General features: G+C 42.6%; 1 protein-coding gene across 1 annotated transcript; it reads left to right on the top strand.

The window, feature by feature from the left end:
* The first annotated feature begins 4,086 nt into the window (after positions 1–4,086).
* RND3 (Rho family GTPase 3) lies at positions 4,087–24,121 on the top strand. The gene is made up of 5 exons (XM_001488213.6): positions 4,087–4,590; positions 5,088–5,175; positions 17,174–17,283; positions 19,959–20,093; positions 22,088–24,121. The coding sequence occupies exons 1-5, from the start codon at positions 4,441–4,443 to the stop codon at positions 22,337–22,339; spliced, it is 735 nt and encodes a 244-aa protein (XP_001488263.1). The 5' UTR covers positions 4,087–4,440; the 3' UTR covers positions 22,340–24,121.
* Positions 24,122–25,549: the final 1,428 nt, after the last annotated feature.

Below are 25,549 nucleotides of genomic sequence, written 5' to 3'. Positions count from 1 at the left end.
ATACCCTGTCCTTATTTTTATCTTGAACTTCATGTATTTGAGGCTATTTCATATCCACTATCCTATGAAATTCTCAAAGAGCACCCCTATGACTCATACCATTTTTTCTGACATGATGTCTATGAGGGCATCCTGCACATTTTCTTATTTTTATGTCATCTCTCTGCTCCATTGGTGATGCCTGTAAGAGACCTGTGCTTTCCTCTCACGGTGCACTTGCTCCTTCAAACACTTCTGGTGGCGTCTGAAGAGAGGCAGGCAACCGTGAACAAACAATTAGGATTATGCCTTACAGTATTCCTCTGTGAGCCAAGATCCCCATAAATACACTGAACCTGAAAAGGGCGGTGTCCGTAGTGCATGTCTAAAGAAAAATATTTGAAAGGATAGGGCACATGATTTTCTAAACAGCCTTACTGTGCCACATAAAGGGGACATATTATCACCCTCTTCTAAGGAAGAAACTGAGGAAAAGAATTCAGTCAGTGTTTGCCCAAGGTTAGACAGTGTGTTAGTTTAGCCTAGATTAAAACCCAAGTTTCCTCACTGGTAGTCCAGTGCTCCTGGGAAGAACACAGAGCTATTGTTGTTTATCAGTCCCATGCCATCCCTAGATGGCGATTATCCTCAGTTCACCTTCTCTCCAAACCTGGCATCAACCCTTTTTTGTCAGATGCCATGCAGTTCATGGGAGGGACGGCTCCCCCTGCTAAGTGAAGAGTCAACCACAAAGGAAAGAACTTTTAAACTCAAACCTCTTAGGGCAACTGAATGCTGAATACACATGGTTTATTAACCAATCCATATTGAAATGTTTGCTCTTTTTTCTCATCTCCTGAACTTAGGGGTTACTTAGAGAAAGGAGAGAGTAATAGGAAGAATAAGAAAAGGAAGGACATTAAGAAATATATGATACCCTGGGGGGGGGGTTTCACATCTTTCAAATGAATGTATTTCTTGAGAGAAAACCTCCCATTGCAGTCTAAAATTTTAGTCTTTTCTAGGACTTTAGGTACCACTTAGATCTGAATATCTCATTGTGGATGATCAGTTTCATCAAGATTTCACAGTTAGTGGAGCAAGAGGAGCAGACCTAGGACTGGAGCCATTCATTCATTCACTCATTCATGTAATCATGTTGCTACCTGACTTCAAGCCCTCCTATATCTGACTACCTGTTGCCCTTAGAATGAAATCCAAATTCTATGACCATATCTCCAAGGCTCAGTTATTTAGTCCCCGGCTGCTTCCTTCTGCTCTCTTACCTATTTTCTCCCTCCTTCAGTGGCCCCAGTCAATCTGGCCTTCCTTCTGTTCCTCAAATCTGCCAAATTCTTTCCGTCCACATCACCTTTTCACTACCTCTTCCCTCACCTTCCACTGGACTGTCTCATGGCTGATTTGTTCTCATCATTGAAGACTCAAGCTCCTTAGAGAGGCATTGCCAGGCCACTGGGTCTAACCTCCACCCTGCTATGCTATATTCTGCCATCCTGTTTTTGCTTCACAGAGCTTAGCACATTCATTCTTACTTGGATACTTGCTTCCTTATTTATTGTCTATCTCTTCTCTGGAACGTGTGTTCTGAGAGAGCAGCAAACAGGTCTGGCTTGTTCACTGTTATATCTACAGCTCCTAGAACAGTGGCTGGCATATAGCAGGTGCCTAATAAATATTTGTTGAACTAAATGCTGAATGATTTTTTTAAAAAAAAATATTGAATACCCACTACACACTGAGCACTAGAATGCAAAGAAGACAAGGAAAGAATTCTTACCCTAAAGAGACTCATAGCCTGGTGACTTGAGGCAGTTGGTTTTCTACTCTATTACACATCCATTACATTTCACTTAGCAACTGGCAGATTCCTGGAGATTCAGGTCACCTGGTTTCCAAAAATAGCCATCCACTATGATTCCAGACTATTCGCTGGTAAAGTGATTATGCCTCTCATTTTGCCTGGGCCAGACTCTGTTTACAAATGTTGTCTGACATAATCATTGGTAGTGCCCCATTTGCTCTCAAAAGTATCCTAGCTATAAGATCAACTACATGGTTATCCTATTCATTGTCCGCCATATATTAATAATTCATAATTATTGCCAGTTACAGTGCTTTAACCGCAAAGACTACATCACTTCAGGAATGTGGAAAGGCAGATCATATCTCCAGAAAGGGGTAACTGCCCAAGTTAAAAATCTAAGGGAAAAAAAAAGGATGGATCTAGTCTCTCAGTTCCAATTAGTGAGTCCACTAACAAGGCCAGAATTTCCCAATGCATGTTCACTAGTTCTGAAAAGTGTAAATAAGAGTTCCAGGTGAAATATAAGACAGGTCGAGGCTTCTTTACGGTGCCAGAAACTATTCTGCAACCTTTATTTTCTTTTCCTCACAATTACTATTATGACTCCTATTTTACAGATGATGAAATTGAAGCTTAGAGAGGTTAAATTACTCATCCAAGGTCACGCAGCTAGAAAATATGAAGTTTAGGACCCAGATACACCTCTTTGTGATCTCCTGCCTGCAAACACTATGCCTACTGCTCCTCAAACAAACGAGTAAATAACGTAAATATTTGATAAAGGGTTCCTGTGCTCAGGTTGATTTGGGGAATGCTAGGTTAAACTCCTTAAGTAGGCTACTTTTCTATAGGACATTTTCCTGTCTGTAACATGTCAAGTACTTGCCACATCTTCAAGGGGTGACTGGAGACAGTGTCTCCATCACTAATTGGGCCATGGCACCCTTTCTGTGAGGAGGACTAAAGTTCTGCAGAGCAAACCTTGGTCAATGCTGCTTTAGGAACCCGAGCAGGGCTGGCTCTCCCTTTCTCCATAGGTCGGCCCTCCATGTGTGTAAGCACAGACCCACAAACTGGGTCCAAGTTGGGGTCCTTCTTTTGGGGACTCCAGTTATCTCAGCTCTGAAAAGAAGAGGAGATCGCCGTTGGATCCCTGAGACCATGGGTGTAGCTGTCCGCTACATATATCTGTTCTTTTAATCACCTTTTATTGTGCCTCTTCACTCCTCATACTGAACTTTCTGATTTTTCCCTCATCCTCGCTTCATTTACAAGCCTAGAAGTCTCCATAGGGGAACCTATTAGTTGATTTTGGCCAATATCCTTACTAATTCAATGGTTGAAACCTCCTGACCATTTGGAGCAGAGGAGATGAAGATGAGATAAGAAGGACTTGTCACAGGGAAAAAGAGAACAAACACGTGGCGAGTTTTAGTCCTCTCCAAGACTTCTGAGGTGGGTGGGTAGGGGGATGGGTGGGGAGGAAGGGTGGAGAGGGAGCGGAGGGCTGTCCCTGCATTTTTCACCTAAGCATCTTTGTGTTCTCTGGGTCCAGCCTAGGGAGCTTTGATTCCAGGGAGGGGAGGCTACACATAAAGGAATGCAAGGGCAGGATCTGAATTACTCGTACCCAGTAGGAGGACAAAGAGGTTATTTAAAAATGCACAACACCTTAGTCCTCACTGCAACAGGGGCAATGGGCTGAACCTGTGTATGTCGGTCCTAGTGCAGCAGGGCTGAGTTTCCAATGACTTTGTCATGCAGTTGTGAGCATCTTCCACTTTTCTCTCTTTCCACTCCCGTCTCCCCTACCTACTCCTCAAAACCTTTCTGCCTCCTGGTGATTGGCTGAAACTGACAGATTTCAGAAGCTAGTCTATTGCTGTGACCCAGACAAGCGAGTTCCCGCACCTGAAACAACCTGGCTGAGCTATTGTTCCATGGCCTATATACCTGATGCAAACCATTTCCCTGAAAAATACAACCACTTAACCCTTCCCCACCTACGATTTGCTTCCTATGTTTTATAACTATGTTTTAACTTGGACTTTCACAAATGTTCATGAGGCTTCTGTAGATCAGCCCCTATTAAAACGTTTTTAGAGGAATTCTAGTGAAAATCAATATGCACAGACATTCAGTTCCCACCTCCTCCTGGACTTACACAGTCCCATCCATCAGCAAAGCGTCATTGAGGTCTCCAAGTTGTCGCAGGGCCTTGATCTGGAAGTAGATCCCGCACGGTCACCCTAGAGGGCGCACTGTTTACGTATACCGCAAACAACGAGACAGCGCTCGCTCCCAGGCTCCATAAAAGGGGAGGAGGCGGATCAGTTTCCTTCTCTCATTGAGAAAGAAGAGGATTGGAAGGCCGGGCGTATAAAGCCGCGCAGAGAGCGTGAAACAAAGCAGTCGGATCGGAATTGGACTTGGGAAGCGCGGTGTGGAGTCAGGCATAAAACTTGTTGGAGGAGAGTAACAAGCCTGCTCCTGTAGCTCTCGATTGCGCTGCGCTTCAGGGGTTCCCACCAGCCTTGCGATTTATTTTTATATCTGCTTTTTATAGAGAGAGAAATATATATATTTTTTCCTCTTAAGAGAAAATTCCTATTTCAAGAGAAAATAAGGCAACATCAATGAAGGAGAGAAGAGCCAGCCAGAAATTATCCAGTAAATCTATCATGGATCCTAATCAGAACGTGAAATGCAAGATAGTAGTGGTGGGAGACAGTCAATGTGGGAAAACTGCGCTGCTGCACGTCTTCGCCAAAGACTGCTTCCCCGAGGTAAGTGTGGCCGGCCGGGGCTTCAGGGAGGGGGGCGGCCTGCGGGATTCCCCCGTCTCTAGGTGGGTTTCCTCCTGCTTTGCCCTCTTCACCCGTTTTTCTTTTTTAAGTCGTCTTTCTCAGCCCTTGCTACTTTCTCCCTGATTAGACTGTCGGAAAGGGAAAGTGGGCTGGAAGCGTATAGGGGTTGGGACGCGCCTGCACATTCTGCTGTTAGCTTCTGAAACTTGTTCGGTCATGTGTGCAGAACCTGGGGTTGGGAGATTTGGATTCTCGTGTCTTGGAGAGCCGGGTGGGGCGAGTGGGGAGTCTGGGGTTTCGGAAAGGGTCCGCGTGTTTAGTGTGGGATCTGGTGTGTGCGGATTTGGGGGGTTTTGTTGGTTTTTTTTCCATTGGGGAGTGGGGAGACGATTTTCAAGAGGGTGTTCTGCTTGTGTCGTGCATTTAAGATAACCTCTTTGCCCTCTTTCCTTCCTCTGTCCATTTTATTTGTCCAGAATTACGTCCCTACAGTGTTTGAGAATTACACGGCCAGTTTTGAAATCGACACACAAAGAATAGAGTTGAGCCTGTGGGACACTTCGGGTAAGAGAGTCACCGGACCGCGTGGCGCTTAGGGCGGGTTTCCAGCCGCTCGGGGGTGCGCGGCGAGTCTCCAGTCCCCGCGCCTGGCAGGCTCCCCGCACCGTCCAGCGTGCCACCCGCGCTCTGCGCCCCTCCCTTAACTTTGCCTCTTCCGAGGGATTCCCGCGGTCCCTTCTGGGTGGGGGTGGGGGACAACACTGAGTCGGGGGGATGGCAGCTGTGTGCCCGTAGGGTGACCCCGCGGTGTGAAACGCTTGTAGCCGGGTGGCGTAGGAGCGGCTTGCTCGCAAGGCTGTGCCCGAGTCGTCTCGGGGCGGCGAAGGTGGCCCCTTGTTGGGGGCGTTGCGTGCGCCGCCTCAGAACCATCTGGCTCGCGGCGGGCTTCCCTCCAGGATCTAACCTGCTGATTGTCTGGGAGGCGGAAAGCGCGGCGGTGGTGGGAGGTGGGAGAAAATCCCCGGAGCGACGCAATTACGTGCGGATTCCGCGCTTGGGGGGAGAGTAACGTGAGCACAGGCGGCCGCGGCGCGCGTGACGCCTGCAGCCAGGAATGCGCAGGCGGCGCGGGCTGCGCGGGGCTGGGTGGTCGCCAGGCCTCCTGTCCATGCAGCCGGCCCTCCGCTGCCCCTCAGTGCCGACGTGCAGGTCGGAGACCCCCACCCCCACCCCCGCCCGCCCAGTGATCACGCCGTCACCCCCCGCTCCACACCCTAGTCCATGCCATTCCCCCCTGACCCCTATTGCATCACCCTCCGCCAGCCTACAAGGTCGAGGGCTGCACTGTTCGCCTTTGACCTTCCCGTCCAGTTGAATTATTGGCGCCGTTGTGAATTATTTTCAAGGGTCCGGGGTTCAAGGCCGGGTTATCGCCTTCCCACGCGCCCACCCACCTACCAGGCACACGGTGCTAGGGTGGGCCGGGTGGCCCGCGAGGGGGAAGGCTTCCAGTGCGCGGCTATTAGGGGTTCGGGCAGGGTCAAGCGCGGGGGCGGGGGGGCTGGGACCCAGGAGTCCGCCGCCCCTGCCTGCGGTGCCCTGCGGCACAGGAGAGCCGTGTCCAAGACGGATGCCGCCCCAGAAGGAGGAGGAGCCACCGGGAAGGCCGGGTGAAGGCTCCTGCGCTTAGGTCTGGGAGTTTAGCAGGCAGCTGGGCTGCTGCGGGTGAGCCGAGCAAACCCTGGGTGAAACTAGCGAGGGGGAGCGCGCAAGTGCCAACACGCAGGTTTTGCTGTCAGGCCGGGAGGCCCCGAGGTGGAGCTGCGCTCAGGTGGGGGTGACCTCGTGGAGGTGCTTCGGGGCTCTGCGAGCTTCCCACAACCCTAGTTTTTAACCTCTGGAGCCCCTGGGGGACGCCGAAGATTAGAGAGCTCGAGCAAGGGAGCAAACTGACAGGGTCGCCAGAGGCGGTCTCCGCACAAAGGCAAGCGAGAAGTCTCGCACGAGCGCCTCTCATGGTCGGTGCCAGATGCTCCGAGTGCTGCAGTGAAAAGCACCGATTTGTTTCCCCCTGGAGAGTCAGGCTCTTCCTCCAGCCTCGCCAAGGGCAGCAGAACCAGGACCTCACGGTGTTTTATTTTGGAGATTGCACACAGTCTCGCAGCTAGAGGGAACGTGTTGATAGACGGAATTCTAGTGTTTTCTTATTTCAGTAGCTCCTATCATCAGAATTGTTACACAGCCTAATACTTAATGGGCTTTAATTCCCAGGCATAGCATGGTATTTGTTATGCCTAGTGGGCAGGACAGCTGGTATGGTACCAATAATTAGCACCGGTACTTGCCCCCTCCTCCGCCAGCCCTGTGTTTGGACCTAATGCGGGATAGGAATTATTTAGCTCTGGGGTCTGTGAGTCGGATCCAGGCGTTGATACAAAGCTGTGTTTAGATCTTAGCTACTGGTTACCACGGATTTCTGTGTGTAAATCCCCTACCTCCCTGAGGCTCATTTCATCGTCTGAAAAAAGAAAGTATAAAGCTAGATAATGTGCAGGATCTCTCCCAGCTGTGCACTTCTTGGCTTTAGTAACCAGACGGGCAAGTCTTTTTTGTTTCCCATGTTGGTTGGCTTCAGGTCTTAGTCCCAGTGCATCTGGCATCCCTCGGTGGAGATTTCACCACCTACAAAGCAAGCCAGGTCTGAACAGAGCCGCTGGTTCCTGGTGGAGTTAGGCAGGAGACTGATTAGGGTCGGGAGGGGGACATGGGTGGGCTTATAGGAACGCTGGCGTTTACATCCCCTTGTCTCAAACTTCAAGAGTCACAGAACCACCGACAGAGATTTTAGATCAGGCACCCAAAGGGCTAAACTGACTTTCTTTAGGAGAGAAAAGGCACATTGTTTTTCAAAGGCTAGAAAATAAAGAAAACGTGGATAGTTTATAGTTGGTGGTTATGCTTCATGTGTGCAGATAAATATCACTTCAGATATTTTCAAGTATTTAATCCAAATTCTAAGGTTTGTAGTCTTTGCACACAGAGCATCCTGCATTGAACACAGTAGTCATCCAATAAAATCTGTTGAATGAACAATTGAATAATCATGCATAGTTTCCAAGGAGATGAGTCCCTATCACTTACTACCTGTGTACAAAGAATGGCAACTTTATAAAACATTGCTCTTCATCAAATTAAGGATAATCACCTGAAATGAAGTCTGTGGTGAAATAATCACCTGTATTTTTATGTAATGAAACAAACCTATGCATGTTTAATGAAAATATAAAGGTTTGAAAAAACTGTGGTTAAGAAAATATCACACTGCAAGATTATCCGGTAATGAAATCTTAGTTCGAATTTAGGTTTATACAAATGGAAAAAAAGGCATAAGGGAATTATTTAGAATCCCATTATGTTGTTTGGAAGGTGAAATGTTAGTTAGTTAAACACGGTCACCAAACACTGTTTACATTCTAAGAACAGACTGTTTCTACCAAAAATGGTTTGTCCTTCTTGGGGAAAATACATCTAATCATTTCAAGTACCTTTAACGTTTTTCCATTTCCTCTCAAGCTTTTCGTGGCAAATTTCTGAATAGGATTATTTCTTGACAAATGTTTGACATTTTCTTTGCCCACCAAGACATTTGTTTAGTTCAGGTTGTGAAAATAATTGCATATGCCTGATGTCTCTGGATATATTTATTTTTTCCAATTGCTATCAGTCTAACTCTGCAGGGCAGATCCAAGCCAAGTCTGTAAAGTCCTAAATGTCAGATTTTTTTTTTTCCCTTCTAGAACTTTGTGAAAGTTAGAGACTGATACAGGAAAAATTAGTCGTGCCTAACTTTTCTTACATAGGGAGAGAGATGGCATGAACTTTGTCCTTTGAATGGCATTCACGGCCTGTTAGCCTCTTAGCAGAGGGGCACACATTTGGGAGACAGAAGCGGTTGTTCTGTTGTCTGGCTTCTGTACTTGGATGGCTTCTCATAAGGGGTCTCCTTTTTCCCCCAGCAGTCATTCAGTTATGCATAGGCAAAACTCTGCCAATTTGGCGATAAGAAAGAACATTTATTTGACGTTGAATATGTGGGGCCTCTTTGCACGAAGAGAAAAGAAGATAATTCATTCCCCCCCCCTTTTTTTTTTTTTGAGGGGGAGGATTCACCCTTCGTTAACATCTGTTGCCAGTCTTCCTCCTTTTTTCTTCCCCCTGAAGCCCCAGTACATAGTTGTGTATGAATGTGAGTCCTTCTGGTTCTTCTATATGAGCCGCTGCCACAGCATGGCTACTGACAGATGAGTGTTGCGGTTCCACACCCAGGAAGGGGACTCAAGCCACTGAAGCAGAACATGCCAAACTTTAACCTTAACCGCTAGGCAATCAGGGCTGGCTCTCTTTCCCCCAATTTTGAAGCATGATAACTTTGTAGTTCCTTCCTTTTTCTCTCTCTCTCTTCATCCCTTCTTTCTTTCTGCACCTCCTCTCTGTAGACCCTCTGTTAGGCTTCCGATGCAGGGTTAATTAAAGTATGATGAGAAGCTCTCCCCACTTAGCAGAGCTCACATTCAACCTCTGATGAGCCAATTTTGTCAGGTTCTTGAACCCAAGTGCCCGGATCCACCTGGTTGCAATGTATTTTCCTTGTCAGGCATCCCTCGGGCTGACAGATCCTCCAGATCCTCCTCACGTAGGAAACGGGTCCTCCGTCCCACCCCCAGGGCACACGCTCATTAAAGCAACCACAAACAGCGCTTTGCCAGTTGATTTCTTATGGCTGCCGAAGGTTATTCCAGCCCCCTAAAAGTAAACACACCCTGCTTTTAGATAACACCACCCTGAATCCTCTCAGGGGAGGGATGTTTAAAGGTAGTTCTTGGATACAGATCCATCATTTCTTGATTTTAATGAGAAATATCCCCTTTTCATTGGTAAGATGAGCGTTTTTATTCATAGTTGCAGAAATGCTCCTAATAATTTTCAAATTCACACAGTGAGTTTCCGCAAAACAAAAGGTAATGGTTTCAACATTTTGAAGTGATAAGTGAGAACAGAGTAGTTCTAATATCTTGTGCTTCAGAATCTGCCACGTTTGCCAAGCGTAGAGCAATTTGTAGCGTGAAGCCAAATGCGTGCTAATAATAGAAACGTAGTCTTTTAAGGCTCACCGTATCTTTCCTGAGTGATTTGATTGCGGTGTAATTTCAGCACGTGATTTCGGGACTCAGAATCATTCATGACAGCCTTTAACCAAAGCAAGTTAATGCACATGCTATTTAAGGTACATTATTAATTTTAAAGTACTCAATTCAGCTGCTAAAAGTCCCCCACAATAACTGTGCTCTTGCCTCCTGAACATTTTTTTGAATCTTGTCATGATACAAGCTTCTTTTAGGCTATGAGTGCTCAAGTTAGCGCTCCCTGTATTAGTTTTTAGCATTATTAACAGAGAATGTAGTATTATTTAAATTTTATACTTAAAGGAAAAGGAAGGAAAGGAAAAATCTTAATTCCTCAGGGCCTGGCTTTGAGGACAAACTCCTCTACCAACGTAATCTGCCTGTATTGTTATATTTGTAGCTTATACATCAAGTTTGAAGAATGGGCTCCATGACAGACACTCTATTGAAATATTTCTTGCCAAGGATGGAAATGTTTCAGCAGTGTTGGAGATTAGTATATAATTAATCCAGAAAAGCAGCTTCAAAAGAGATCACTGGTCCTTTTTTGTGGTGTAACATGTAAATTAACATATCAAGGCGAGACGCATAGAAATGGTTATAAAACCAGCAAACGTTGTTTTAGGGCATTCTGTGTGCAGGAACGCTGCTAGATGCTGTGGGGCAGGGAGGGAATGGTACAAAGGGGACAGAGCAGCTCCCGCCTTCCGGGTACTCACAACCTGGTCTTCGGTACCAGTTCTTGTTTATAGGAGAGTGAGCCTGGAGTTCTAACGCTGGATTCACCTAGCAGCCAGAGGATCCAAAGAATTGGTGAAAGCCACAGGGCCAGCCCAAATCCGCTGACTTGTGACTCATTGCTCACCGAAGGCTGCCACAATTCCTTCCTTATCTCTAGAAGTTGACTCAGTTCTTAAGGAGTCTTTCACATCCCTCCCACTTGGAAACAGGCTTACATGTAATGGCTATCAGGGAAAACAAGATTCTGAAAGTTGAAGAATTCTAGTTTAAATTAACCTTCTTAGAGAAAGGAAGAGGGCAGGAACTTACACAGAAGCCAGAGAATCACGGGTGCTTGTGATGTGAGTATCAAGGGCAAAATTGTAAAAAACTGGTTAGATCATAAGGTGAGTAATGATCCTAGGCACTTAGAGCTTCAAAACCAGGTTCGACTCTTGAATTTTCACCCTGAACTCTGTAAGATATGTGAATTAAGGCAAAACAGATGACTCTGGTGATTTCCAATAATGGTAAAACTACATTTGGAGATTTGTCCACTATGCAACAATTTCCATTTAAACTATGGATCAAAAAACAAAGGTATTGGGCTGGCCCTGTGGCCGAGTGGTTAAGTTCGCGTGCTCCTCTTCAGGGGCCCTGGGTTTCTCTAGTTCGGATCCAGGGTGCAGACATGCCACCACTCATCAAGACATGTTGAGGTGGCGTCCCACATGCCACTAGAAGGACCCACAAGTAAAAATACACAACTATGTACCGGGGGTTTTGGGAGAAAAAGGAAAAATAAAATCTTTAAAAAAACAAACGGATAAATTCCTTTTCTAACTCTATATCTGTCTCCTTTTTCTTTTCTTTTTTTAAATTTAAACCCTATTCAGTGGTGAGCTTTTTCCAATCCGGTTTCTTGCTAAGTTGCACATTTCACTCAGGCGTCCAGATTGGTCATTCTGATGCCACCTGAAACAACCAGATGTTTCCTCATTCACCTAGTTCTTTTGCATGTAGATATGACACCAAGGACCAGTAGTTTTTCCAGTTAGCTCATGGTGCCTGGTAGGCTGTGCCAAATGAATTAGTTGTGCCTCAGCCATTATCTGATGCCCTTTAAATGTCTTCTCAGTCACTATATATTGTCAACTTTACTCAGAGACTCCCTGGACAAAACAGAAGTTTCATTGACATGGAATGTAAGCTGCCTCAGAAGTTTAACCAGGGGTTGTGCTCATTGGTTTTGGAAAATGAGCCTGGTGACATAGTATGTGGCAAGGTGAATTCACTCATGGGACCCTAGTTCAAGGAATATGACTCTTAAGTGTTACGTAAAACACAAAATCTTCAACCTAGTACTGAATGATAATATCATTTAAAAAAAATTATATGCATCTACTCATATCCTTAAAGCTCTGTGGCTTATCATGGTTCTTCTTTGAAATATTTTCTTATATTTTTAAAATATCTCCATAAGATTAGGAGTTTAAGCCTACAGCTTTATTTAAAGCTCAAAAATAGCAATCTTGGGGGTTGGCTTAGTGGTGTAGTGGCTGGGTTCGTGTGCTCCACTTTGGTGGCCCAGGTGTTCACAGGTTCGGATCCCAGGCACAGACCTACGCACTACTCATTGAGCCATGCTGTGGCGGCATCCCACATACAAAATAGAGGAAGATTGGCATGGATGTTAGTGCATCCATAATCTTCCTTAAGCAAAAAGAGGAAGATTGGCAACAGATGTATCTTATTTCTACTTCTTTGACTTTCTGTCCAGCTTTGTATCTGCATTGCCCCCAGAAATTGAAAATATTGATTCCATTTTTATGGCAACACAGAAATGCCCCCAAGTTTTCATAAAATCCTCATAATGCCCATTAATCTGAACCCAAGGGAGAAACACAATATCCTTCCTGGAAAGGTTTGTGACATATTGGCGGGCATTGTGTGTGTAGTGTAGGCCGCTGGGAAAAGGAGTTCAGTAGAGCCTTATACTGAGCCAAACACGAGAGTTCTGCCAGGACTTGATTCACATTCTTGAGATTACTGCTAATTCAAAGCTTTCACTCTGAGTAGAGATGGCAAGAGGAAATGGAATCTCGTAATAATTGGACAGATCATACAGTATCACATGTTAGCTACTATTTGGTACAGATGTTCTCTTGATCACTAAAAATACCAAAAGTTAATATGTTTTCTCTGTTAAAAATATGCAGTATTCCTAATTTTATTGTTTTTGATAGGAATTTCTTATGGGGGAAAGGAAAGTTTTTCATTTTAAGGTTCAAATCAAAGAAGTTATATTTCTGAAGTATTCAACTGGAAGAGTTTTCAGTTCTCAAGCTCCTATAAAGCCTCACAGTGTTTGAACTGGTTTGTGGAAGGTTCCATAAAGTTTCCTTTTGGGCATGAATCTTACATATACATTTAATTATGTACATATATGGTGTGTTCTATCTTTGCGAAAGGATGACTTAAGCAGGCAGGTATGTGTCTGCAGAATTAGTTTCTGGGTGAGGCGCTTTGTGACTATTCTTGGGCTGGAAATATTGCTCTCACCCAGAATTAATGATCTTGAAGACAAAGATGGGTAGAACAGAAGTTTCAAAAGCCTCTTAGAACTCTGCTGACGTTTGCCAAACATGAGGAACTCAGAACCCCAAATGTGCACTTTTTGCAGTCTACACAGAGCAAAGCTCTCTAAGTGTATTTTTATTTCTCTTGGCACACATTTTGCATATGTAATGTAGTTGTTTCTTTACAACATGGAGTTTGCTGAAGTTTTCCCTTTGATGCTCTGATAGGTTAATTAAAAAGGACTTTGGAATAAGGCTGTGTAAAGTTTCATATACTAGTGGAAGAGGAATGCTGCCTCTGAGAATTTCCATATGCATGAAGCCTGTTCTACATGCTGAGAACGTTTTATTTGACAAGCAAAGCTGAGTGCCTAGACTAACTGAATTTAACTCCAGGGCATTCCTGGGTGCTAGACCACATACTATATGTACGTCAGTATCTACTATGTACTGCAGTTCAAGTTCAATACTCTCCTAAATAATAAAAAGTATTCTGCCCTCTGTATTGTATTTACTTCTACAGTTACTGTCAAAGCTTTTCTTTTTTCATGTGCATCTTTTAAAATATCTATAAAAGTTAATTTTTTGGTTTTGACTTAACAGAATGTTTTCAGACTTTTCTGGAGGGATGTGGGCGTCAGTGGCGGGTGTTGTCCCTGCGTCCTCAGCTTACTTTCGGCTCCTTGCTTTGATGTCACTTCTGCCTCCCCGTGTTGCTTCTTACTTCACAGGGCCATTCCTGGAATTCCTCTGCACTTTTTGGCTGGTGGCTTGTCCCACTCATGCCTGCAATTACCCCGTGCACTCCGCAGCTTGGCCTGCCTCACTTCCTTCATGCAAGAGCTTGGGCTTCACAGGGAAGAATTCAAAGTGCTTAAATGCAGAGTAAACACTGTCAAACTACCCAGGACTTTCCCTCCCTGAAGATCCTGCTTAGCTATAAATTGTTAGATTTCTCCTAGTGGGACAGTACTTTCATAATTTCACCTCAGTTTTGTTTACATGAAAACATAGAGACAATAGATTTTCCTATCAAAAGAAATTTTAACCTTTCCATATCAAAAATTATAATGAATAAATGGTCTTATTTTTTATGACAAATTACTCTTGTTAGTGGTTAGAAAAGTTATGCTTATAACTAATAAATGTGGAGATCGGTTTTATTACTACCTTTGGACAGTCTTGTGGATCTCAAAGCGCTATTCATTAACAAAAGTTATAGGACAGGATCAAAGTGTCTGTCCTAATTAGATCTTGTTAAAGCTCTTAAAAATTACCTCTCTACCTCAACAGCGAGGTGGTATATTTCTCATGAACCTTTACATACATATGTATTTTCATTCCAAATATTAAACCAAATGAAAACAAAAGCAGAAACAAACTTCCATAGGTATTTGGCTTAAGTTGCAAACTTTGTTTCATTTTAAAGTCAGGCCGGTGTCTAGATTCCACAGGTGTCTGGGTACATGCCCTAGGCACAGGAGGCGGCTCACTTGACTCTAGGAAGCAGGAGTCTCCAGCCAGGACAGAGGGCTGAAGGCAAAGCCAGATCCCCTTTGTGGCCATAAATTTCATGGAGGAAGGAGATCCAGTCTTCAAAGAGAGGGAGGGGCATTCTCTGCAGCTACCTGGCAACCTAAATGTTGAAAGCATTCCTGTGGATTTTCCCGGTAGTCTCAGTTTTAATTACTCTGTTTTGGCACCTTTGTAATTCTCCAACTGTGTTTCCTAAATTTTGTAATTTGGAAAAGATGGGCTCCATTGTTACATAATAGTCTTAGATCTGAGATTAGCAGTGAGTACTCATCTTTCTAGTCAAAGGTCATGGCCTGAAGGAATAAGGCACCTGGAGATGCCAGTCCTCAGATGTGCAGGTCTCATCGAAACCAGAAAGTATCTACACCAAGTTGTGTTTCCTATTGTGAGTGGTTTCCAAGAAAGGGGATCTCTTGAAGCCAGATAGGTTTCTGAGAATTACATTTTTATGAATTTGGGGTCAGGCCAACTCTGCTAACTTGGAAGAGCAGAGGAACCCCTTGTGTATGTGTCTGCTATTTGGTTTCCACCCTATGATCTGGAATTTTCTGACTCCATGTTTGGAAAGATTTCCCAATGTTTACAGCAGGAACTGTGTCAAAGTTAGACTTTGGACACGGAAATGAGAGGTTGCAACCGAGACAGTCTGAACTTCACAGAACAAATACGGAAATACCGGTATATCCACAAATAGTGATAAGCCATCTCATTTCTGATACCTCTCAAAAATGTTTAAATTAGTGAACTATTTGTGAATTATTCTCTTAACTTCAGATTTCTTTGAGTGGCTGGAAAGGCAACAGCTGTAGCTTGTCATTTTCAGAGACAGCCGTGTTCCAATATGCTTTAATATTTAAAACGACTTGATTTTTTTTAAACTCTAAATCCTTTAAGCTTTTGGAAAATATCTTTCAGTTGTCAATCCCTGCTACATCAGAATCCTGATTCCAGATGTGGGTAAGGCAGCTGCCACAGTTCGTGAAAATTCTGGCTTAGATTGTCTCTACTTATTCACACTTTTCTTCCTGATTCTAGAACTTTCCCTTCTTCCTTGCTTGGTAAACACACCTGGCTTGAAGATGTCAGTCTGCATCCCTAAAGCAGCTAGCGGAAAGGCCACAATGTTCCTGGGGTTCCATAGTGAATGCCAGGGTCCCAGAATATACTGTGAATAGAGGAGGGTGCACCCTAACTGCAGAAACTTCTAGATCTCCAGAGCAGCCTCCTGAAAAATCTTGTTTTGATAGAAATGTAAAAGATTATTTTAAAAGCTTCTTTAGTCTTTCTCTCCTCTTGACTTTGACTCTTGAGGTTTTGATTTATCAGGGGAAAACATGTCATGTTCTTCTGCTAGAAATGGAAGGTGATGTCAAAATGAAATTGAGTTTCAAAGAGACTTTGGTGGTTTAGATTTTCTTTCTCCACTCTGGCATCACATATATATTTCCCATGTTATGCTTGTGAAATGTCAATATGCTGAAAATGATTTAAAAAAATAGCATTGGCAAGCTGTATTTAATTTTATAGTCACACCGTTTTATAATAATTGGCCTCATGTAATCGCCCATCCTTTGGGATTCTTAAAGGAATAGACAAAATTTCTGAAACGACTAGAGGGTTCCATGGTTAAATTAATTGACTGGTAACTTGAACCTTTAGGGTACCCTGGATTCAACTCAGGCTAAGATGCTTGGATCATGCCTTCGTGTCACTCTCCGAGATGGAACTGTGTAAAAAAGTGACGTGATCCAATATGGCATTTATTACATTCCTTGTTTGTAACAGGAAGAGAGTCCATGTAGGGTTTGGGGATAAGTTTAAGTAAGCAAGCTCAAAGGTCAGTGGCTTATCTAAACTTGTAATTTTGAGATAGGGCGGCGCTGATGTGCTTTGCTCGGGTTCTCTTTGCAGACCTGAACCTACCCTTTCCCCCCTCCTCCACTCACCCCCTTCTCCTCCCAGATAGATCTTGATTTTGGTCTCTTTCTCAAGAAGTAGCTCCATTTATGGTGCTTGCTACCACTCAGCATTTAATAGCAACAACACAACCATAACTGTAGTTAATACTTGTTGATCCCTTACTAAATGCCAGACCCTGTCCGGGTTTATTTATTCCCAGGTAGGTCCGTTAATCTTCATTTAATGAGCGAAGAATCAGAGGGGCAGCGTCCAGAAGCGACCCTGTCTCCTCTTTCAGTGGTAGAGGTGGGTTTGCACTCCAGGCCGTCTGGCTCCAGATGACTCCACACTTGAGCTAGGTGACTTGGGGCTCTACTCTTGAACTGTGCAGATGTCAACTCAAGATCCCGGCTCCTCCCCGTTGAATTTAAGTCAGATACAAGTGAGGCTTCATTTGTCTTCTGGTAGAAAGGAATATAATGCTACTTGGCTTTTGTTTGTTTGCATTCTTTTCCAAGAATTAGAGGAGGGGGGAGTGGGGCCTCGATATGACATTCAAGGGATTTAACTCAAAAGGGCAGAGTTAATGCATGACAGACAAAGGGGATTTTCATCTGAAAACTGTGCTTCTTTGTTTGCTCTCAGGTTCTCCTTACTATGACAACGTCCGACCTCTCTCTTACCCAGATTCAGACGCCGTGCTGATTTGCTTTGACATCAGTCGACCAGAGACTCTGGACAGCGTCCTAAAAAAGGCAAGTGCTGGGGAGCAATGACACAGTTCAGGACTGGCCCATGCGTAAAATAGAAACCTCTGGTTGGCTGGGGAGCCCGAACACTCTAGTTAATACCCTGCTGTATATTTTGTAATTAAAACTGAAAAGGGCACTGTCACACCAGAGCAGAGTTTCCACACACATGCATCACACGTTTTGTTGATCAGCTTGCATAAAATTTTATTTCTTTTTAAGAAACAAAATACCCTTTAAGAGCCTCTGTGTTTACCCTTTGGGTGGAAATGGTGCAGCTAAAAATAATTATCTTTGGTTACTGTCTAGCATGTCTTCCCTTTCCCTTCCTTCGTTCCTTCATTGACCCTATAGGTCACACCTTAGTTTACCAGTTTACATTTGACCTCAATTCAGATATTGAAATGATTGCAACAATGGTTGTCTTAATAAAGAAGCTGTGTTTCATTGATGATGTTATTTATTAGAAACAGAACTAGAACTGAGAGAGGAGAAATAGGAGTGAATTGTGATCAGGTAACTGTCAGGTACTAATGAAAACAGTAGTTGTAAACATGTTATAGGTGTAACACATACATGGTTTCTGGAAGCAAAGGTAAGTGTGGCTCTCTAGGTAGAGAAGGGAGCTGAGGAAGTGGATGGAGCCAAGGGAAGGTGAGGAAGGAGCGAACCGGTGGCAGAGTGGGTCACAGGTCCTGGGGAGCCCAGTGGGAGGGAGAGGCATTCCTTGGCCTCCACCCACCTAGGACTTGACCTCTGAGAAATGGCAGTTCATGGATCAGCATGTATTAGCGACTAGCTATTTTCTCAGTCCTGGTATATGCGGTTTCAGAATCAGACACTTCTCTAGACTACGCCCCTCTTCTCTGTGCGCTAAGGCTTAGACAGAGCATGTGGTGAGAGCAAGGCAGTATCTTTGTGTTTTGTGAGTGTTTATTAGTTATATTTCCCTCTGTATTTTACTGCTTGTCTTACGTGTCATTATGAAATTAGAATTTGAAGATGAATCATCTTCTGTCTCTTTATTAAACATGACAAACACAGTTCAAAGAAATAGGAATTTCTTAAAAGATCAAAGACTCTTTCACTTTTTAACTCCTTGCAATTTTGAGTAATGTGTATCTAACACAAGTAATGCTACTATTTGTCAGATTCAGGCAGAATACGCCTTTCCTCTCTTCAACACTTGTAAACAATTGCTAGACTGCAGAGGGAGGCCAAAGGCATTACACAGCTGAAGAACAACTTAACAACATGTCTAGTGCTTGTCTGTAGATGAAAGAGATTGCTTATTTACTGGAGTTTTTACTTGATGTAGTATCAAGTTATGCATAATTTATGATGAAAACCTTGCTTCTGTTTTATTTTGCTTTTATCTTCTAAGACCAAATAAATAATGACTTTGGCCTTAGAGATATTAATGAGTGTGTTTTACATTCATGTGAGGTTTAAGGCTCATGCTAACCCGTGCTATGATTTGTCTTGATTAATTGAATCCTTTAAGTCCTTGAATATCAGACAGGTTAGAGTGACTTAAAGCAGGATAGATCTTATTCTTTTTTTCAATTCACCTGTCAGTTCTTACTCCAGTGCCATCTAGCACATGGTGGATGCCTCTAAATGATTCTGGAAGGGAGGCGGGGAGGGCGGAAGGAAGGAAGGAAAGAAGGAAGGAGTTGGTGGATAGATTAACCTCTTAGGGAAAGTGTGTTACTCCCTTCAATCCACTCGTATGCTTTGAACTAGAGTTTTCATTGCCGACAGTCTATACCTCTAGATCTGGAGGTGTCTCCCCTGGTGGTCTTTTAAATTACTCCTGCAGGATGTCCTTCTTATGTAGTATTATATACAGGACTTCATCCCCCCCAATCTTCTGTGAATTGCTTTCTGGAAGGCACAGCTCTGTCTTAATCATCTTTGTAACCACCACAATACTTAGTAGAGCACTTAATATATACTTGAGCAGGCGGGGAGAATCAGGCACTGATTCCTGATCGCTGACCTCAGCCCTCTAGCCCCACCTCCCCAGGAGCTAGAGCTCTCCTGTGAACACTCTGAACTCCCGACTCCCATCCTGCTGGTGGTGATCTCAAGCTTGAGGAAATGAAACCACAAAAAGTCGTCCGTTTGCTCTTTAAGAGGACAGTTGGTATTCCCTGCCAGACATTTCTGGAGGTTCTGATAATTCTTGTTCCATCATGAACCAACTAACCAAGTGGGACTAAACTGAAATATTTAACAACTTATGTAACTTAAAACTAACTCAAGGGCATATGAGCCAAAGTGCCAGCTCAACATACCGAGGAGGTCATCACTTATTAGGATATGTAATTATTCTTGAGGCACTTTTACCTTTCAGAGATACCTCAATAATTAAGAAATTGTTGAAGCCACCTTCTGACAACACCCAACAAGTCTATTGCAGTAGAGACAGATAATGAGTCATAGAGAGGGAAAATAGATAATAATATACATAAGGGTTCCCTAATGGATCCTCTTTAAAAAGTAGTAAAGCAATATCTAATTAGAAGATAAGTGCAAGTTACTTCTTCATCTGAAGTGACACTTCTTTTAAATGTCCTTTTTGGGTCCCATTTCCCATGTCTGCCAGTGGAGGAATTGTCTTCTATTATATGGATGCCAGTGCTTTGTTAATTTCTCATCTTTTTTTCTCCCCATAGTGGAAAGGTGAGATCCAGGAGTTTTGTCCCAACACTAAAATGCTCTTGGTTGGCTGCAAATCTGACCTTCGAACAGATGTCAGTACATTAGTAGAGCTCTCAAATCACAGGCAGACACCAGTGTCATATGACCAGGTATGTATGCTGTCAGTGTGCAAATATGGATTTTAAAAAGAGTGACAGAAATGGAACATCACTCATAATAAATAAAATAAAAAGAAGCCACTTTTCTAGACGCAATCAATGGTCACCTCCAAGTACAAGACCTTTTACTAAGATGCAGAATGAGTCCCATTTGTCCAAATTGTGACCATCTGTAAACACAGATAGCAGGGCTTGGCATTTTGGGGCCTTTGCCTTCACAGCGAGCATCTAAGCCCCTTCCTGGCAGCCCATGGCTTGGGTTAATGTTAATAAGACTGCAGATTGAGCACCAGAATGATCCAGGGAAGGTTTGGCTGAAATTATGATGATGTTTTGATGCTAGACCCTCTCAAAAAGCTTTCCAATCTTTGTTTAATGGTTTACTGTATAAGGATTCACATATGTGTGTACATAAATAAGGTAAGTTTGAAAAAATCTTTTAAAGAGTGAGATGCTCTGTCATTCCCTAGGGAAGTCTCGTGGTATTTGATCACTGAGTACATAAACATGCTCCTCTTGGATATCTCTGGAACTCCCCCTGGGTTAAAGTTAAATAGATTTAAGAAAGAATGTGGTCAAAATCAGTAATACTCTTTAAGAAAGTTAGTCTTATTTTACACTCAGCAGCACAATAAAATACTGAAAAAGGCCATTGCCAGTGCAATGGAACACTCCATAAAGCCGTCTTTCAGAGATTCATCATTTCTGCAGGCATTTCCCCCAGGTATTTAGAAAGGAGGAGAATTGGTTTCAGAAGTTCTTTCTCTTAAAACTTGGAACCAGATTCTAAAGAGAGTTCATGTTGAAATAGCTAGAATTGTATTTAGTATTCATCATTTTAAATACTGCAGTCTTCTTTGTCTTGCATTTCTAGTTAACAAAAATATGGTTATTTAAATAAGTCATTTTGATGCACACATGCTTATTGTGTATACTGGTTGTCTGGTGTGCCTTTAGAAATAATATATTTTATTGGGGCCAGCTCAGTGGTGCAGCGGTTAAGTCTGCAGGTTCCACTTCTCGGCGGCCCAGGGTTCACTAGATCAGATCTCAGGTGCGGACATGGCACCGCTTGGCAAAAGCCATGCTGTGGTAGGCATCCCATGTATAAAGTAGAGGAAGATGGGCACAGATGTTAGCTCAGGGCCAGTCTTCCTCAGCAAAAGATGAGGAGGATTAGCAGTAGTTAGCTCAGGGCTAATCTTCCTCAAAAAAAAAAAAAAAGAAATAATGTATTTTGTGTATTCTAAAGTTAGATTTCATAAGAGTATTATTCCTTTCCTCCATTTGTTTTGGCTCTAAGACATTCTCACGTACATTTCAAAATTGATTCTAAATTCTATTTCTTACCCCTATTTTTTGTACAGCCTATTGACTAGTCTTGAGTGCTGTTTACACTCAAGAAAAGAGAAAGTGAGTGCCTGATGGGGTGCTGGAACAGGCTCTAGGGACCAAATCACCCCTCTCAGAGCCGTGTGGGAAATGCAGCATTTGCATTCATGACCTTCAGCTGACTTTTTCCAATAGCAAGATTCTGTGGGGAATTCTCTGCTTTGCTGTGACCTGGAAGACCTAAGTGTCTGGTTACTCTTGGGCACAGTTGGTAGTGAGGATGAATCACCTCCTTAGCTCCTCTCCTGCTTCTTTGAATCACCTCATACTAACTGTTCGATGGTCAGGATCCTCGTTTATTGATGACCCAGTGACACTAAACCAGCCTTTAGCACTTCCTGGAAGTCAAGCAGTATCTATTGAGTGATGATAATTGAACATCTTAGGACTGGGTCTTGACCACAAATATTTATGAAATAATAAATAGGGCAGTTCAAATTTAAAAATGGGGTTTTTTGCAGCACTACCTGGAAAATTCAGTTAATATATTAGAAATGTTTTGCTACGCATTATTATTTTGTGGTATTAAAAGATACTTTATAACTTTCCCCAAAGACTTATTGCAGGTTATAATCCTTCCTTTTGCTTCTCAGGGGGCAAATATGGCCAAACAGATCGGAGCAGCCACTTATATTGAATGCTCAGCTTTACAGTCAGAAAATAGCGTCAGAGACATTTTTCACGTTGCCACCTTGGCATGTGTAAACAAGACAAATAAAAACGTTAAGCGGAACAAATCACAGAGGGCCACAAAGCGGATTTCACACATGCCCAGTAGACCAGAACTCTCGGCAGTTGCTACGGACTTACGAAAGGACAAAGCGAAGAGTTGCACTGTGATGTGAATCTCCCGTTATCTTTAATGAGGACAAGGAAATCTAGTGTAAAAAAACAGCAACAACAAAACAAAAAGGTGAAGTCTGAACAAAGTGCACAGCTGAAGTCACGTTTGCTGGAGGCTTAGGAGGCATTTGAAAGGATGCTCATCTTTTTGGAATCCTGTCCTTAGGTTCGGCATGTGGAACAAGTGGTGAGAAGTGAATACATTGAAGAGTTCTGAAGTATGACTTGAAAAATATGCCAAAAAAGAGAGATTCACATGGGCTTGAAGTAGATGAGGAGGAATGCGAGTACCTCCAAGAAGAAAAATCACGCTCTGAATGGTGCTTGCTTTTTTGTTTTCTTCGTTACAATCTATTCATGGATCTCTACTTTGATTTAATTTTTAAATGTTTTAATCTCCTTTACAAAAAGTATATATTAATGTACCGTCCTCATTGGGGAACTGGCACTGTGACCTTAGCGTTTAGTTTTCTAGAGGATGTGATCTAATTTCCTCCTAGCTCATCATTAAAATGGAAATTGTATCAGGACCCATGGGAAATCCAGAGGAAAAGTTTGTGAGGCTTTGAAATCTTGAGCCTTCCTGAAGATAGCTGAGTGAGATGGTTCTAAAGAAAGGCTTTTACAGTCTTGCAAGATATGCAGACCGCACTACAAAGATCGAATAGATCAAGTAGGAAAAAAGTGTCAATTTTTATTCAGTCTGATGGTTCTGTTCATCATTGTGATTAAAAGTGGTAAATTGCTCAATGTAATATTTTTGTGCGCTGTTTAGAAAAGAGGGTGTGTGATTTTTTTGCCATCGTTGATAAAAATGCAAAGTCAAATAAAAGGTGTCTTGGTTTGATGTCATAGAATGATCCAAGGGGGGAAAAATGTAGGTACTATTTTCACCTGAAAAGATAATGAATGAAGGAATAGTAGCAGAAAGCACAGTTTGTGAGTAAAGCTGTCTGGAATTAGGTTACCAAAAGTGCAAAGCAGAAGGCCTATTATTTTGGGATGAAGCTCTGAAGTTGGCAGCATCTGATGATCTGTTGGTTTATTTCACTTTCTTTAAATGAGCATCGATAAGAGAAGGACCCTATTACCCAAGCTGTAGAGAATCCTTAGAGGAAAATTATGTCATGTCAGTTGTGACACTATCCTAGGGCATTTCTAGAGAGTGATTGCTAAACCTCACTAAACCAGATTCAGCCAAGGCCCGTGGTCAATACTTGATTATTGTTGTTACAGAAAATAATCAGCATTTAAAATAGTTTACAGATATTTTTTGATCAGTTCCTTTTAGAGCTTCTTTCAGAGAAGAAACCAGATCTGACCTGTTTATTGCTGGCGCTTGTTGAAAACGAGCTTTCTTTCCAATGATAAAGCTTCATTTTTGAAGTGTTGAAGCTGTGCTCCCATTAAATTGTGGCAGGAGAGGAGATTAAGGTAATTACAACACTCAGTTCTATGTCTTACAAGCACTTTGTTTTGTCTCTGCAAGAAAATACCATTCCAGTCATTTCCCACGAAATACAGACCTTTTACCAACATCATACGCTTTGATTGATGCAGCATTATGCTTTGGGCAGTATTACAAAATAGCTGGCAAGTGCTTTCTGTATTTAAATATTGTAAAAAGAAAATAAGTTATAACTGTTATAAAGCAGAACTTTCGTTGCATTTTTTTAAATGTTGAAGTCACTTTGTACGTTTGTTTGGTCAATGTTTCCGCAGTATTTATTAAAACATACTTTTTTTTTCCTTCAAATAAAAAAGTAACCATGTCTTTGTCTAAATGATCTCTCTTTTATTATCTACGTCTTGATTTAGCTGTTTAGTTTTGTTCTTTGCTAGAGATCATTACGGAATCAGGCCTTCCATTTCCTGAGCTAGTTGGCTTTGGAATTTTTTGATTCTTGCCAATAGTGGAAGTTTGTTGGGGAAAGATAAATCTGAGTTTATAAAAGGTTTTCATGATGGTTTCAAATCGTAAGAAGAAAATGGAGCATAATTAGTCTAAGTGATTTGATTATAGACAAAAAAAGCCATGATACTGCCTAAGATTAACTTGTAGAAAATATGGAAATTCTTTGAACTCCTTAGTAGTGAAACAGTGTGATGCAATCTCAGGTCACAGGTTTAGTTCTGATGTGAGCCTGATTTGCTTGCCTGCTCTCTGGGGCCCTGAGTCTCAGTTCCTAACCCCCCCATCCACCTTGCAATGCGTGTTCTTGTTCACAGAAGCCAATTGTGTAGATGATCCAGGACCCAGCTATTGCAACAATTAGGGGAAAGGGGAAAATAAGCCAAACAAAAATGGCCTTGTTTATGGCACAAGATCTCTAAATAACACAGGACAACACGATATAGGCTTCCCCAGTGACCTGAAAGATATAAGCATGGAATAGCTTAGAACCAAGAGGCCTGAGTCCCCATAAAGCCAGTTGGTTCTGTCTTTAACTAAAACTCTGACACATAAGCTTTACGCAAATATCCAAAGATACTCCATGTGGGACTTTAAAACTCAGCTATTCTTTCTACATGGCTAAGTCACTTCATATAAAAACTACATTCTTGTGGCTTTTTTTATAAGGGCTTTAGAAATCTTTGAGGTATAGTTACTGGGTTGGAAATAATTCTCATAAGCGCAAACCAAAGGGAAAACCCAAAGATCTAGCATGAGTGAACGAATTAAGGAGCATTGACATTATGAGATAGCCTTGTAAAAACATTTTAAAAGCACAGAGAATTACCAAAAATGTTTGTAACTCATTCTTGTCGGCCAAGTAGTAAAGGAAATAAAAGTACTTTCCTAATCCTTGGTGTTGTGTAACTTCTAGGCACAATATCTAAATCAGACTTGCAAGAAACTTGTTTCTCAACAATGACTGGCACTGAAAAAAATAATAGCTGAGGTTCTGCTGACCTTGGCAGTATTTTATAGGTTGTACAGTAATGTTTCCCACTGGTGAATTGTTCTTTTCCAGCAGCTTTAATTTGTTAAACCAAAAAGAAAAAAAGTTTTCTTCAGCCCTGGGTATGTATGCCTGCCTTTTCTCCTCTGACTTTTTGCTTCGGTAAACATTTATTCTAAGCATTCTGTGAACATTCCTTTCTATTGATTAATGATCATGATTAATGCCTCTTTAAATACTAAAAGGTGATTTTCAAACTCTGAGTAAGACTTTGTGTCTCTCTCACTTCTATTAATCTTTTCCAGGAAT

Source organism: Equus caballus, chromosome 18 (genome assembly GCF_041296265.1).
Source record: "Equus caballus isolate H_3958 breed thoroughbred chromosome 18, TB-T2T, whole genome shotgun sequence".
Classification (NCBI taxonomy): Eukaryota; Metazoa; Chordata; class Mammalia; order Perissodactyla; family Equidae; genus Equus; species Equus caballus.
This window is presented reverse-complemented; position numbering and strand designations above follow the sequence as displayed.